This window comes from Peromyscus eremicus, chromosome 7 (assembly GCF_949786415.1).
Source record: "Peromyscus eremicus chromosome 7, PerEre_H2_v1, whole genome shotgun sequence".
Lineage (NCBI taxonomy): Eukaryota > Metazoa > Chordata > Mammalia > Rodentia > Cricetidae > Peromyscus > Peromyscus eremicus.
In genome coordinates this window covers 53,296,229-53,312,426 of record NC_081422.1, presented here as the reverse complement: position 1 = coordinate 53,312,426, position 16,198 = coordinate 53,296,229, and the positions used below count along the sequence as shown (strand labels likewise).

The 16,198-nt window shown below is 54.9% G+C and overlaps 1 protein-coding gene across 1 annotated transcript in view; it reads right to left on the bottom strand.

The window, feature by feature from the left end:
- Window positions 1–13,583, bottom strand: part of Hcn4 (hyperpolarization activated cyclic nucleotide gated potassium channel 4) — a 38,879-nt gene extending 25,296 nt beyond the window's left edge. Inside the window, exon 1 of the mRNA XM_059266939.1 lies at window positions 12,796–13,583. Coding sequence (XP_059122922.1) covers window positions 12,796–13,583 — 788 coding nt within the window. The remainder of the gene's footprint in view (window positions 1–12,795) is intronic.
- Window positions 13,584–16,198: the final 2,615 nt, after the last annotated feature.

Genomic DNA, 16,198 nt, shown 5'->3' with positions numbered 1-16,198 from the left:
GCAAGTCGTGTAAAAACTGTCTGAACCTATTTTCTCAGGCTTGAAATAAGACCGTTAGCCCCTACATCAGTGATCTTGGTGAAATTAGCTAAGATACTCTTATTTCCTGGGGTCTCTTGTAGCCTAGGTTGGAATGACTTTGAACTTCTGATCCTCCAGCCTCCACATCTGCAGAGTACTGGGATTACAGGTGTGTGCCACCATGTCAGATCTCTGTAGTGACAGGGACTGAACCCAGGGTTTTGAGTCTGTCATGCAAGCATACTCCATTAATTGAGCTGCGTCCTTGGCTCCTGAGATACTATTTCTAACATACTAGAGAGTGTGTATAACCAGCACATGCTGGCCATTATCTCCACCATCATCATTCTGTGCCAATAAAATGCAGGGCCTAACCTGAGAGCTGTGGGGACCCTGTGAAGCCTCCTGGTTTTACTTCAACCAGTACCCAGTCTGAGAGATGGGCAGACCCACCCCACAGGCGAGTTGATGACCTGGAGGCCAACTTAGTGTCAATGTTGCCTAAGCTGGGAGAGAAGATGGGGTTTGTTTGGCTCTGCATCCCAGAAGCTGTGGGCTGCCAGAAGGGAATTCAGCTGAGGCTCAAAGGGAAAACAGGACAGTGTGGCCTGCTGGCTACTATAGCCTCAAAGAGGAGCTGGGGGGAGGGGTAGTGTGTCCAGGGATCAGTATTGTGGCTTGAGGCCCATGCAATATGGAAGATGGGGACAGGAGCCCAAGGGTCTCCTTTCTCTTTGTCTCTGTCTAAATAGTCCCTTTCTCTCACAGTGCTCCTCAGATTCCCCCAAGTACACAGAGAGGACAGGGCCAGGCACACTGAAGGCACCACGGAGGCCAGAGAGGCTGGACAGAGGCCTAAGCCTGGAGAAGAAAAGGAAAGAAGTGTGGCTCAGAGGTCTCAGCCTGCTGCCCAGGTGGAGGAAAGACAGGGACACCCTGAAAGGTGGGCCCGAAAGCCCAGGTGCTTCTGGGAGCTTCAGGAGTCATGAGGAATGTAGATTTCCCTGGAAATGCACTGTTACTGCACCTCTCGGTGACATAGCCTCCTCCTAGCCTGGCTGCTGGGGACACTTTGAGGTGATAACCCTTGCCTTCCTCAGGGCTTGAGGTCTCTGACTGCTTTGTCTGTACACACAGACACAAACTAGACATATACATAAACATGTATATGTGTGTACGTGTGTGCGTGCATGCGCGCACACACACACACACACACACACACACACACACACACACACAGCACAGCAAGGGACATCTGCTTGCTCTACGATACTCCAAGCTGTCAGAATGCTGAACTCCCTCAGGTTACTGCTCCAACACCCAGCGAGAGAAGATGGTCTGAAGAAAATGGGGGAAAAGGACCAACGGTTAAGAAACTTAGATCCATTCAGGAAAATCAAAGGCGGCTCAAGTCCCCCTCCCCACCTGCTCTACTGTCCGGGAGAGTGGGACAAAAATAGAGTATTGTAGAGAAGCACATGAAAACCACTCCACCCCCAAGGGAAATTAGGTAGCTGGACTCACCTGCCTTTGCAAAAGGGCCTATCAGGGTGAAGGAGAAAATGGGCTCAAGTTGTACCAACCTCCAATGGGCTTGGACCACAGTGACTAAGGTAGGAAGGGCCCAATGAGGAAGCGAAATTTTGCTGTATACCCTGATTTTGCTGAGAAGGGTCAGTTGAGCAATAAGGGTCTCACTGAAGTGCATGGCCTCCAAGGGCCAGGGGCCAGATGGGTCTCTAGTTCTCCCCGGGGGGAACTGTCTTAGCAAGGAGGCTAAGGGAGGGCTAAGATCCTCAAAGGCCCTCCCAGCCTGATTTTCGTGATTCTGATTTATAACAACCTGAGTGGGAAAATGTGGGGAACAGTCCACTAGAGAAGAGGGGACAGGGCTGGGCATGGGGCAGAGAAGTCAGAATTTGACTAGGGCTCTAGGGGCCTAACGCAAGACAGGCAAGCTGATGCTATCTATCACAGCAGATACTTAAGGCCAGAGGGCCTTTAGGGAAGCCCACCACAGGGGCTCCCAGAGTATTAAGTGGCATGAGGCAGCAGGGGTGTGTGCTGGCTATGTTTCTGTCAGCTTTACACAAGCCAGGGTCATCTGGAAAGAGAGAACTTCAGTTGAGAACATGTCTCCATCAGATGGCCTGTAGGCAAGTCTATGGGTCATCTTCTTGATTGATATGGGAGGGCCCAGCCCACTGTGGGTGGCACTACCCCTGGACAGGTGGTTCTGAGTTACATTAAAAAAATTAATCAGGCTGAGCAAGCCATGAGGAGCAAATGCAGTAAGCAGCACCCCTCCACGGCCTCTGCATCAGTTCCTGCTTCCAGGTTCTGCCCTGACTTCCCTTCATGATGGACTGTGATCTGGACGTGTAAGCCAAGTAAACCCTTCCTCCCCGTGTCAAAAGGCTATGGTGTTTTATCACAGCAGTAGAAAATGAATGAAGACGGAGGGTTTCCTAGAACTGAACTTGCCTAACCTCATTCTGGGGAGGCCTGTCAGTGTGATTACATAAAAACCCTGGGAAGGATGCAGGGGCCACCACCCAGGCTTCGGGACCGTGGTATAAGGAGACCCTAGGCCTTTGAATCTCATACTCTTTCCTGGCCCTGTCCTAGAAGTTGCCTTCCAAGAGCCTCTGAGTCTGGAATGGCGGTTTCACAGCTGATGGTCCTATTGGCCCGTGGGTTCCTCCAGCCACAGCTACCTGGTACGACCTGCTGTGTTCATGAGTCCTCACACTTGAAAGGCTAGCTCTGAGCATCCAGGAGTAGACAACTCTCCACAGGACTTGCCCCTCGGAGCTATCAGAACACAGTCAGGACCTTAGGTGGGAAGGTGACATTTCAGCTCATTTTCATTAAAGCCCTTGCTCCGAGTTGGTCCCTGGGTAGGCTGCCTAAGGAACATAGCAAAGAAAGTCTTAAAACTCCACAGGCTCGGAGCTAATGGAGAGCTCCCACCCTGTCCCCTGCATCTAAAGGCTAGCAAGTCCTCAGCAAAAAAGATGCCAGAGGTGCCCCAACTACTCCAGGACCAGAGGCTACAAAATTGCAGGATCTGGCCTGGCTTGGCTCAGTAGAGTCTAGGTTCTTTCTCATCAGCTCCACTGGTCAGCAGGGCCCTGCTGGCTCAATTTGCACTAATGGGGTCAGGATTGCAGGCTCAATACCTATTTGTGCAATTAGCTCTGCTCTCTTCTCAGGCTTAGCCCGAGTCCTGACCCTGGATGCTGAGAGAGGAAAGGAACTTGCTGGGGTTCCACGGCAAGGCAGGATAAGGATGGAAGGACAAACCCCTGGTGTGGGGAGGACTCATACTCAGGCCAACGCAGGTGGGAAGGCAAGGGCGCCAGGTGAGCTAACCTCAGCTCACCTGCTAAAACGTCTCAGCTAGACCACAATTCCACATTCAATGATACCCGGGTGCCTGCAGGTCTTTGCTGTGCCCATGGGAAGAAACAGGTTTGTCATACCTTCTGAGGGACTGCAGAAAGGAGAAACCTATGGCTGGCTGGGCATTCGGTGGCCAGGGACTTGTGTTAATCATTGACAGGGGCTGCTCCAGCCTTCAAGGGGACTGCAGGGTAATTACTTCTGGGCTCCAGGCCACACACTTGGTGACATTATGACAGCAGTGTCTGCCTTCTGGGCCTTGTGGAGAAGGAGAAGGGAGTATCCCCCAAGGCTGCTGCAGGCTCAGTGTGCTGCATGCACAACAGGGCAGCAGAAGCACACAGGCAGCAGGGCCAGAGGCCTGGGAGTCGAGAGAGCAGCGCTTACGGAGTGCAGACTCCAAGAGCCAGGGTCTGGTAACCTGCCCTCTGCGACAAACAACACCCACCCAAGCAGGTGGCTCAAGCTCCCAACCACCTTCTTCCTAGAAAGCATGCAGAACTAGTCTCTGTCCTTCAGATCCAGTTCAGACCGGCTTCCTTCACCGGCCAGCTAGCCACACTGGCCTACCATTTTTCTGTTTCCCCTAAAGCAGACCCAGACACCTTACAAGGAGCCAGCATCCTTCCCTGTCAGGTGAGTGGTGACTCCACTTTCCTACAACATGTGGAAACAGTCCTGGAACATGCAGACTCCTGCAGGGCATGATCCCCTTATCTGGCTCCTCCTCAAGCCCAGAAAAACAACGCGTTAGCCAGCCCCGTTATGTATTAATTTCTGAAAGCCTCGTTCACACAGACATAACACATCCACCCACATGGGTAAATGCTTAGACAGACGCAAAATCACCAGTACAATTATCGGGCCCCCGCAGCTGCCAGGATCAGACCTGGAAACCCTGCTGCATGCTCTCTCTAGAGTTCTAGGTACCCTGGGCAGAGGGAGTCCCACTATGGAACCCATACTTCATGCATATCCATCTCGGGGCATTACTCTGCAGGCACCTCAGGCCTTGCTGCCTGGCTGGAAACACCAGGCACCAGCCCCAACAATGAGGGTGCAGAGTAGGGTGGGGAGGGGTCATGTGTGAGACTTGGCAGTTCCGGCAGTGGCGGCACTGTGGCTTATTTATCATCTGGGCTTTGCCTACCAGAGAGGACTGAAAGCAGCTGGCTCAGACGCTAAGTGGCATGGGAGCTTCGGGAAGGCAAGGAGAGCACAAGGTGGTGAGTGTTCTCGATCCTGCCCCAAGCTCTGGGTCCTCCAGGAGGGCACTGAAATTGGTTCAGAGGCTTCTGCTCCCCAGCCGGAGCCACGCCTTTATCTTATGAGCCCCGGATCCTAGTTATGCCTGACTTTTTTTTTATCCTGGTCATAAGCTGAGCCCTGATCTTAATCACAAACTAAGCCTACTGGTCACACTCTGAGTCCAGACCACATTCTAAGACTAAACCCTGACCTTCATCAGAGACTGAATTCTGACCCTGATCATGGATTGAGACCAGGCTCCGGATATAGACCTCTGCTGAGTCCTAACCTACACACCTACTCCACACCCTCATTTTTCTAAAGGATTCAATAGACAGACCACAGCCCTATTTGTCTCTCTGGTGGACCCAGCATAGACACCCCTGGCTATTTGTCCCTCTCCTCCTGGAACCTGAGCCTTCCTCCTGGAACAGGGACGTAGATGGTACTCTAGTGAGCTACCAAAGTCCCAGCGGTCTACCCAGCAGTCAAGCCCTGCCAGGAGAGGATCGGGTGGGCGGGCATCTGGACTCCAAAAGTGACAGCCCTGAAGTGGGGCTAGAATATGGCTAAGTCCCCAGGCTCTGAACTGTCAGATAAGGAAGATTCTGTTCTTGAGATGAGCTTAAGACATTTTTTTCCTCTTCCCAATCTCTGCATCATCAGTAGTAGATCTCGGTGTGCAGTTTACCACTGAGCTGCACCACAGTGCAGGGGCACATTTCCAGGAAGGGTGAGGCTGGGGTGAGGACCATGCAGGAAGACTTTGCTGGAAGCCCTGTTCTGGAAGCCGGAGGTAGACCAGGGTTCTAAGACCTGTGTAGTGAGACATCACATATTCCAGTAGGTTCTGTTTTTGTCTTTGACGTGGACTTCCTTTGTGAGCTTCTCTGCCCCTCTGCCTCCATGTACACAAGGAGGGCTCTATACAAGGATTTCCTCAGGTCTTTCCCTTGGGGCTCCGAGACCTAATGGGTTCCCTGTACCTGCTGATGACCCCTTTTTCTGAGCTGCTCCATAAGGTTTCGATTCTCAGGAGAATATTCCCTAGAAACACTTGTAGAATTAAAATTTTAAAGCAGAGGAGAAGAGGTAAGGGGGGAAAGGAGGGAGGGAGGACCAGGTTCAGGGTCCTACAGATGAGGCTCGGATGCCAGGCCTGCTTCTTCCTAATGATGTGACCTCCATCATCAGCCTTGTCTATAAAATGAGCGTGATTAAACCATCTGGGGGCCACTTGGAAGAGTAAATGAGATAAAATGTAGCCAGCTCCCTGCACACCCTGACATATGGCAGCTGCTTCATGATGGTGGTTATTGCTCTATAAACCACCTGACTTTTGTCTCCCGATTTGAATGAAGGGTTGTGAACTTGGAAGTGATAAGGGTTTGGGTAGCTGGATGGTGGATGGCAAGACTCGGTATGAGAGAGCTCTTGTAGGAACAGCCAGGGTCCGGAGTCTGGGGCCAAGATAGACAACACAGGCCCAACTAGAGGATGAACCAGTGGCTTCCCCGGGGCTCCTGGCTGTGAGGAGGGGATGTTGAGGCCAGAGCGCTGTTCTTAGTATTTCAAGAGAAGTCCCCAACCATACCCTCCGTGTGTGTGTTTGTGTGTGTGTGTGTGTGTGTGTGTGTATGTGTGTGTGTGTGTGTGTGTGTGTGTGTGTGTGCAGGTGTGTGGAAGCCAAACATCAGGCAGTTACCTCAGTTGTTCCCCACCCTATTTTGGGGGGATAGGGTCTCTCACTGAACTTGGACCTCACTGATTTTATTAGGTTGGCTGGCTAGCAAGCCCCAGAGATCCTCCTGTCTCTTCCTCCACACTGGAATTAAAGGCACAAACCATTACACGTGGCTTTTTTTTTTTTAAATATTACTAATGTGGGTGCTAGGGATCCAAACTCCTGTTCTTAGTACTTACACAGCCAGTGCTTCACTCACTGAGTCACGTCCTCAGCCCCCTACATTTCCAGGTACTCCCTTGCTACCTTAAAGCATTGATTCAGATCTGTCACAAAGCATATGCTAGCCCAACAGCTCACCTCAGCGCTGTATTTGGTCCACGGGATGCTGCTCAGCAGTACCCAATCACTCTGTTACGTTATCCTGAGCATCCTCAGTGCCAGAGAACTCACCACCTCTCACTGCTGTCTCCTGCCCCAGCTTTGGGTGGTGGGGATGGTAGACAGTATTTCTGAGTGGCTTCCTGGCTCTTGGGACCACAGATTTCCAGGTCCCTGGCAATGCTTTCTCAGCAAGGAAGCTTGGCTGGCAGAGAACATCCTTTCCAAAGCCAAGACAATGCCCCTGCCCTCCAGTGGCCCTCTCTGGCTGGGAAACGTGGATTCTTCAGCATCCCCTGGGCCCAAGCAGGACTGCCTGGCTGGCCTCTGTAGCCTTTCTATTAATTAGCAACTGACAGTACAGCTTCGTAAGAGCTCTCAAGCCAGACTGGAGCCATGGCTGCCTCGGTTATATGACAAGCACCCAGGGGACTGGGCCAGGACCTTCTGCTCTACATTATTTCTTCCTTGGTATCCAGTTTTGTGGCAGACACAAGAGCCACTCAGGCTTCTATAACACTTGTCTTCCCTGTTATCTGAATGGAAGCTAGGAGAGGAAGAAAAGCTGACAGGCAAGCCTATACCACAGAGGAGGCTGCTGTCCATGGCCAGGGTCAGGAAAGAGAAACATAGGATTGGGACAGATTCCGTGCTCAAGGTACTAAGGCAGCTGTTATTCAGGATGCCTCTGCCCCATCCCAGCTGGCCACTGTCACAGCTGCCCATCACCTCTGGACTCTCACCGACAATGTCTACCTATTCCATTCAAAAATCTCATTGCAGTAGGATATCCCTGTGTACCCTGTCTCTTCTCTCCCTCTCTCAGGCCTTGGCCTCTGACCCTTAGGACAGGACAGGAGCTGAGAAAGTGGTGACACGGAGTAACAGGAGTCCTCTGGTCACCTGGTCTCCTGCTCTTCAACCTCCCTAGAAGCCAGCATGCAAAGCCAGCAAACTCAAACCAAACCTCCAACAACAATGCAGGAAGCAGGAGATGAGGCTGCGAGCCTGATGTCCTGGGGTGCAAGCTGATTTCTGAGGCCTGGCGCATCTACTTTACAGCATCCTGCCCTGCTGAGCTGAGGCTGGGGCTGGAGGCCAAGGGCTCCATTGCCAAAGGCAGAAGAAACAGGCTCAGGGCTCCGCAAGCATGGTCTAAGCCTATGGGTTGTAAGCTCAGGACTCCACACCTGGTCCCAGGGCACCAGGGATATCGTTACACACCAGAAGCTGCATTTTAACAAGGTCCCAGAGTGAGATGGATAACATTCCAATGAGGAGCTTCATTAAAACAACCGGAGTTCCACCCAATGCCACTAGGTAGCCAGAAGGCATTGATGGATGATTTGGATAAGAGGACGGAAGATGTGGGAATACGAAGCCTTACAACCTGCAGAGGAGATGAACGGTGGGAAGAATGCTGTTGGGTTTCCCAATGTGAAGTCTGCGACCTACTAGCATGAAATCCTTGGCTCATAAAACCAAAGCAATAAAGACAAGGCCAAACAGGAGAGGGCAGCCCCCAGACCCATGATGCAGTTACCAGATGTAGCAGCTAGAAGCAAGCTACAGGGAGAACCAGATAGCCAAGGGACTTAGTCCACTGGCCCAGTGGGTTTCCAGGTCCCTGTACTTATGAAGACAGTATATCCCAAGCTCCACTAGCTCTAGCCTTGTGAGGTGGGGCATGCTGCACAGTCGGAGAGTCCGCTGCCCACTGTGCCAGCCAACAGCACCACCCAGGCAGCTCACCTTGGAATTCCCCTCTGCACCACGGAGCCCTCCACTCCCTGCTGCCTGTGCATGCCGTGCCTTTCACCCAGCTTCCCACACTGCCAGCAGGAACAGCTGGCCCAAGAAAGGCTCTCCTAAGAACAGTCCTCCAAACTCCCAGACCCAGAACCAGGCTGTCTCCTTCCCGAACAGTCTTTCCCAAGTCTGCAAGGGAAAGTACATGGGAGTGAGTCGAGTAATGGGTCACCAAACAGACCTCCTTTCCTGTCTCAGGCTTCTAACTCTGATCCCTGACTGCTTCTGCTCTCTGCTGGTAATGGGAGGCCCAAGTCCAGATCCCAGAGGGACAACCCCCCCACACACACACACCATACTAGACTCCAAGGAAGGCTAGTGCCCCACCCCCACCAGGGCCTAGACCCTCTTACCATGGCCTGCGGTAGAGCCCACGGCCATCAGCCCCCGCATGATTCTCAATTTAGGGAAACCCCAGACACAGGAAATTGTGTGCCACATTGCATGTGCCTGGATATATGTGTGTTTCTCTAGATACTGACTTGGTAGTTTCTAGCAGGCTCTCAGTGAAGTCTCTGACAGCAGACTGGTTCGGACCCCTGGTCAGAGCCCAGGACAGAGATCCATGTGGTTTGCCCAGGACGAAGGGGAGGAAAGAGAGAGGGCAGGGAAGGTATTCGACTGCTCGCTGTAGACTCTCACCTCATCTGTGTTAGACACACTTGCAGTTTGTGGCTAACATAGAAATGAACAAGAGCAGTCCCACTTTCTGAGCAGGAAAACTGAGGTTCACAGAAGGTTGATAACTCATTTGGGGACTAATAGCAAACAGGTTGGGGAGGGGAGGTGTAGTGAGCAATGGCATTGATCTGGTGCAGGCTAATCCTAGGACCTACCATCATCTCAGTACCCAGAGTTTCAAAGCCCAGCTGCTTCAGCCCCAATCAAAGGATGCTTTTAGATACTTTCAGCCTCTTCCTTTCCTCCTGGATTTAAAAGGACCAGGCCAGGAGAGGGCGAAGGGGCACGGAGAACCCAGCTTCTGCCTGCTCGCTGTTGTTTGGGGGCACGGCAGTAGCCTCAGAGCTAATATCTAGATAAGAGCTTCCCTGATAGCCACGATGTCCACCCACACAGCCTCAAGACACTGTCTCAGACACACATCTCCCACATACACACTCCCAGGTCAACTCCCTGAGGCCAGCGTTTGAAATTTTGGCCAATCAGCCTTCAGGACAAAAGCACCTACACCTTCTCTCCAGGGGTGGGGGGGTGGGGATGCTCTCTCTTCCCCCTTTCCATCTTCTTAGGAAACCAGGGTTATCTAGCTAATGTGCTAATGTGTTAGGTTCCAACCATCAAACCCAGGCTTGAGGATAGAGCTCCCATGGGAGGAAGGGCTGATTCTGGAACCTTGGTCGACAGCTGGTGGGGGGGCAGAATGTCCTGAGGGCTGGCCTCCCCCATTAACAAACTGTAAGTATGAGCTTCAAAAGGCCAATGGGATGTTGGAGAGGAAGGGAATTCTGAAGCCTGAGAGAAGTCATGTGAATAGCTGGGCTGATGAGAACGGTACAGACAGGAAGCAAGATAGTCAGGAATAGTCTACACTCTCTCAGTCGTAGCCCAGGTTATGGTGAGCCTCAAAGCAAGCCCATGACTTCCCAGGGAAAGGTACCCAGCCCTTTTCTCCAGGGACAGATGTCAGAGGCAGCCCATCATAGCCAGCCCTGAACTTCAAACCGCAAACTCAATCCATCATAGTTTGTTGCTGATTCTTTATTAAGCCAATTCTGCTGGATCAATGCTTCCTGCCAGTCAAAATGATGAATAAATCCTCAGTGGGTCTGGGAAGTACTTGTAGAAGCTCTGGTGGGTGATGATGTCTGTCTCCAGACAAAGGCCCAAGACCAGTGCCTGAAACTTCATGGTTCAAGGCCCGGGTTCTCCAGGGGGAGTGGCGGTTTGGACGGAGTGTTGTGTTTTCTAAGCTTAGCAGATTCAGCCAACCCCTGTCTCTCTGACTTCTGAAGCTAAGACTAGCTGTTTGGGCCTAAGAGGCAGAAGGGGCATGACCACTGCCCTCCAGAGACTCAGGTACTCTGTCTTGGATTGTTTTCCGTCCTACAGGCCCAGCATCAGACAGCTGCAAGGCTGGGCATAGAAGATGTGCACTTCCAGCTACCAGTCTCTGCTGCTTGTTGAAAAAAAAAACCCACATCAAAACCCAGTTGAGCCAGGCGGTGGTGGCACATGACTTTAATCCCAGCACTTGGGAGGCAGAGGCAGGTGGATCTCTGTGAGTTCAAGGCTAGCCTGGTCTACAGAGTGAGTTCCAGGACAGCCAGGGCTTACACAAAGAAATCCTGTCTAGAAAAAACAAACAAACAAACAAACAAACAAACACCAGTTGGATCCTTGTTCTGTTGTCTCTCAGTCTTCCTGTGTCCACCCTCTCCAATGTCCCAGATACGATGTCCCCAGAGCCTGTATTAGTGGAGGCTCTACAGCTAGGAGACTGCAAACTAGCAAGTTACAAATGTCACAGCTAAGACTAGGAAAGCTTTGGCTGTGTGTGTGGCGATGGGGAGGGAGTGCTCTAGTGCCAGATCTTGACCATCTAAGGGAAGATGGGCAGGGAGGGCAAGTCTTTGCAGCCAGAAGGCTCTCCATCAATGCTTGTCATTGGAGGTAAGACATGCCTGGGGTGGACAATGGCCTTGAAGCTAAGAACTGTGAATAGAAGTTTTCCTACCACAAAGATGGGCAGAAGTTGAGTCCTGGACGGGAGTGCCTCAGCAATCTCCTCAAGTGATTGATACTAGACCTGACTGCCATCACCACTGAGGGAAGAGAAGCCTGGGATACCCAGGGACGGCAGGGTTTGCAAAGGAGGCATGGCTTCTAATCCACCTCTCCCTGGTTCAACATGGGAGCATCAGGTCCCAGTCCCAGTCCCAGGAGTTCACTAAGGATCCTGAGGAGGGTCCACCTTTGCTCACACAGTTTGAAGGCTACAGCTCTGTCCAGCAAGTCTACTGCCACCTTGCTGCCTGAGAATAGGGTTAGAAAGAACAAGCAATTTCTCAAAAGAAAAAGGGAGAAGGAACCAAAAGAGGGTGCCTCTCTATTCACCACCTATTTTAAGCCACCGAAGTGTTGTCTGACTGGTCACTCCCAGCCAAAGAAATCTCTCTCATTGGATGGAAAATAGCTCTGCTCTCATTACAAACCCAGCTTCCCTGGAGTTTGTAAAGAAGCTCTGGTCGGCAAAATGTTCCTTTATACAGAGAGGCCAGCAGGTAGGCAGGCAAGGGAGACAAACAGGGCAGGACACAGAGAGGGAGAGGAAGAGAAACCCAGCTAAATCTTCATCCTAAACTGGTGTGCTAGGAAAGCCTCAGGAGGACATGAGAGAGTGGAGACTCTGAACCTTGACTGGGATGAAGGTATTTCTGATGCAAACCCAGAGGCAACTTACAACCTCTCTTATATACAGCTCAGTCCACAGCCCCCATTGGTATCCACTGATCTTTGGTATTAGGTTCAGGAGATGCAAGGACAGGATCCCTCTCCCTGACTGATCTAGGCATGGGGATGAGACACTGGACTAGTTGGGGATCAATAGACAGCTGCATGTCAGTCAGGACACTAGCCGTCTTCACTGACCACTGTGAGCAAGGTCATTCTGCTCTGCCAGTGTGAAAGCTAGCTGTATCAGGGTACCTGCTCCTGGTCCACCACTCAGCATGAGGGGCTGGGTAAAGCTATGTAGAGGGCTTTCATCCTGGGCCTGAGGTGTCAGTGACCTCAGTTCTCCAGGAGTCTGGCTGCAGCTTCGCAGGCCCAGCAAACATATTAATACCTGCAGTCAGCACCCAAGGAGCTGGCCCAGCTGTTAAGATATCTATCTCCCTCCATGACCCTTCTCTGCAAGCTGAATGACCTGGAGCTGCCTCTGGGATGGCCACCTTGACTCTGCAGCCTCCAAGGGGGAGGTGCATGGCTTGGATAGGCAGAGCTCTACCCTCGCTGCAGGCAGGGCTAGGCTAGGCTCAGAACACCTTTGAGTGTGTCTCCAATGCGGCCCAGACCCTGGAAGAGAGATGACAGGAGCCTGAAGACTGAGTAAGTTCCCAGTGTGCTGCAGGAGGTCCGGGGGTGTCTGGGACGCTCCAGGCGCCCCACTTCTCTGCGAGCTTCCAGCACACGGAAGGAAAGTTAACTCAGGCTGGGAGGCAGGACTGGGAAGAAAGCGTGCCTACAACTGTACAAGGCATCCACAGCATCCCCACCTGGCCTCTTACCTGAAGTCGCTGTAGGGGTGGATAATCCAAAACCCGGCTGACTTAACCCTCTCCTGCTCACGCTCCACCGCTTTCTGACTGCCGAACATCCTTAGGGAGAATTTGTTGACCCCAGGTTGCAGCATGGCACCGAACTGGCGCTGCATGAAGCCGGTCTGGCCCAGGCGCACCTCGGCCTCGGGGAGGATCTGGTCGCTGGCGGCCGCGCCTCCTTCCACTTTGATAGCGGTGTCCACCGAGGGCTGCTCGCAGGAGGTGGAGGCCGGCTGCGGCTGCTGCTGGGGCGGCGGTGAGGCTGCGGGCTGTGCCGCGGCGCCAGGGCGCTCGGGCTCGGCCGCCAGGCCCGGGGGCGTCCTGTCCTCGCCGGGGGACGCGTCGCCCTCGGCGGCGATGAGCCGCCGCTCCTCCGCGGAGTCATGCAGGTGCCCGTGACTGCTGCCGCTCCCTGCTCCACCGCTGCCGCCGCCCCGGCTGCCCAGCGAGGCCAGGCTCCCGCGGAAGCGCCTGCAGTCACCGTTGGTGCTGGACTTGCCGGCGCTGCGGCCGGGCCCCTCGCTGTCTGCCGCCCCGAGGGCCGCACCCCGGGACTCCGCGCAGCCGGCGGCCGCCGCCGAGGGCGAAGGCGAGGGCAGTGGGCGCAGCCGGATGCTCCTGCGGCTCGGGTCTTGGCGGCCCCCGGACCCCTCCTCCTCTCCATCCTCTTCCTCGTCCATGATCCACGCCTTGGCCCCCACCTGCTGCGGGAGGCTGTAAAGCCGCTTGCGCATGGACGGCGGCAGCTTGTCCATGGTGCCAGGGGCTGGGCCGGGGGGCAGTGGTGCGGGTGCGGCACCGGGGACCCGCTCCAGGTGCGCCGGCCAGTGGGGACGCGTCCTTCGCTGCCGACCCGGGGCCGCCTCAAGAGCCCATGATCGCGCCGGCTGCGCGCCGAGGGGAGGCTCCTAGTCCGGCCGCGGGTCCCCGGGTTCGCCGCGCTGCGCCTCCTCTCCGGCCCGGCTTGGGCGCGGGGACCCCACGCTCCCTCCCTTTCTTCCCTCCCTCCCGCGATCAGGGGCGCGGCGCGCGGCCCGGCTCCAGGCGCCCCGCCCCCGCGGGGAACAATGGGCGCGGGCAGCAGCGGCGCTGCGGCCGCCGCGCTCCGGGAACCGCTCCGGAGCGAGAGCGCACTGCCCGCGCGGCTCCCGGGAGTGCGTCCGGCGGGCGGCTGGGGCTGTCAGTGTGTGTGGCCGCCCCGGCTCTGCAGCCGGCCACCCGCGATCCCGCCTCGCCTCCTCTAGCTGAGCCCGGCGGGCGGGTCCTGGGGACTCCCGCCGCAGCCAAGCGGAGCCCAGCGGCCCGCCGGGCTTACATCAGCCGCCGCCTCTCCCGGAGCGCCCTCCGGCAGCGCTCGGGCTCCCGCGCCCCGGAATATTCATGAAGCCGCCGCAGCTCGCGGGTTGCCATAGGAGCGGCTCCCGCAGCCTGGCCTGCCTACCTGGGCTTCTTAAAGGGGCAGCGGCGCCCCGGCCCAGACAGAGGGGGGCGGGGGGCGGGCCTGATGAGGGGCGCGGGGCGGAACCTCGCCCAGACCTTGGGGACCGAGGTAGGAGGCGTCCTTACTCTCTGGTGCGCGTAGTGATTTCTGCTGACCAAGGGCTGAGAGCACCCCCTAAATGAGGGCTCCTGCTGGGGCTCAAGACTGGGGGGGGGGGCGGGGTTTCCCAGTCCCTCCCGCGAGCTTCGGGCTTTCCTAGCCTGGCCCGCTCGCTCCCTCTACGCTAGGGTCCCCGACCCTCCTCTGGGGAGGCGTGTCGGTCGCACGGCTGCCGAGCGGCTGCTTTCCCGCAACTCGCCTGGAGAGGGGGTTTCCGGAAAACGCTTCAAGTCCGGGCGGCTCCCAGGGTTTTCCTGAGCCACGGGCGGGGGGCGAACCCCGAGTGGGTCTTCCCCAGCGCGGCGCCGAGGGCTTGCGGGGAAACTCTCCAGGCGCGCACAGGGCGCGCGGGTGGACCCGGCCCTGCGAGGTAAGACTTCGAAGAAATGCGCGGGCAGCAGCAGCCACAGGCGCGGCATCCCAGCGGCGGACTCCCCACCTCCCACTCCCCAGCGCCTTTGCCGGAGCGATGTGGGGTTCCCGAGACCTGGCTGTAGCAAGAAGGCTATGGGCAGGGTCCTCTGGCGACCTGGCACCCTGGGGGCTGGTTTTGAATCCCTTGCCCTGCGTTCCTATCCAATTGAAACACCTCCTGTGTGCACCAGCATTAAAGGGTTCCACCTCCACCCAGACACACTCTTTCCCCCGCCACAGCATTTGCACAGCCCAGCCCCCGTTTGATCCCTCTCTTAAGGCAGTCCGGGATGTACCTGGGCGTCTTCTCTCTCCCTGTGTTACATTCTCGGCTTAAGGGCAAATCCCAGTAGCTCAGCCTAAGGTATAGCTCACCAGGTACCAACACTTTAGAACAGCGTAACACCCCACATTAGCTCAAAAATTGGGTGAAGGCAGTTCAGAGGGAGAGCTCGCCACAGAAGGTTGGAGTCTGTTAGTACAGAAACAGACCCTCAGCAGACGAGGACAGGAAGGCAAAGAGGATTCCCAACTCTCTGAGAAATAGCATGAAGTTTAAATTTGAATTCTTAGCCTGCTTGTGTCCACACACATGTCCAGAGTGGGAATTTTGGAGGCAGCGGGGTTTGGGTGGTGGACAGCCTAGTGGGGTCTTTTCTGCCCTACCCACTGGACCGCAGGACTTCGCATAGGGGGTGGGGATAACTAGGGTGATGACATCACCGGAGCTGGCATTTCTACTTTTGAGCAGTTCTGAGCTGACAGTTTCCCGCACCGATGCTGGGAGGCATGATCTCTCAATGTCCTTGGGTCTCCTTGAGGAGTGCTCTTAACTGCCGGAGAGCCCTGTCTGCCCCGTGTATGAAGACCTTCCTTTAGCTCACTTGCTAGTGTCTCTATTCACCAGAAACCACTCTGCAGTAACCCAGCTGCAGGATGGCAGTACACACAGCACATCCTCCCCGTCTAGCACCCAGACCGTGGTCATATCCCCCCTTCTGGTTCTGATGGCTAGTGAGTCTCTGTTAATCTGTGCACCCATGACACCAAGAAGCCTATGTCCCCCTGGATTGAGTTCCTTTAGAGAAAGACAGGACCGATTTTATCTCAGGAGCCTGGGCACCACCACAAGGGTGGACAAAAAGCAGACCAATTCTACCAAGAAGAAGGGACCCTGGAAGTTAACTATTGGTGATGAAGAGAACCCTGGGGAAATGGAGGATAGGACTAAGTTTCCATTTCTTAAGAGCCACTGTCCCAGGCTGACCAGGGGCCTCCTGTTTCCTCTACCTCTAGCACCTCACTCACCTTCAATACAGTTAGCACCATCCATCTAGAGCCAGCTTTGGGTATAGA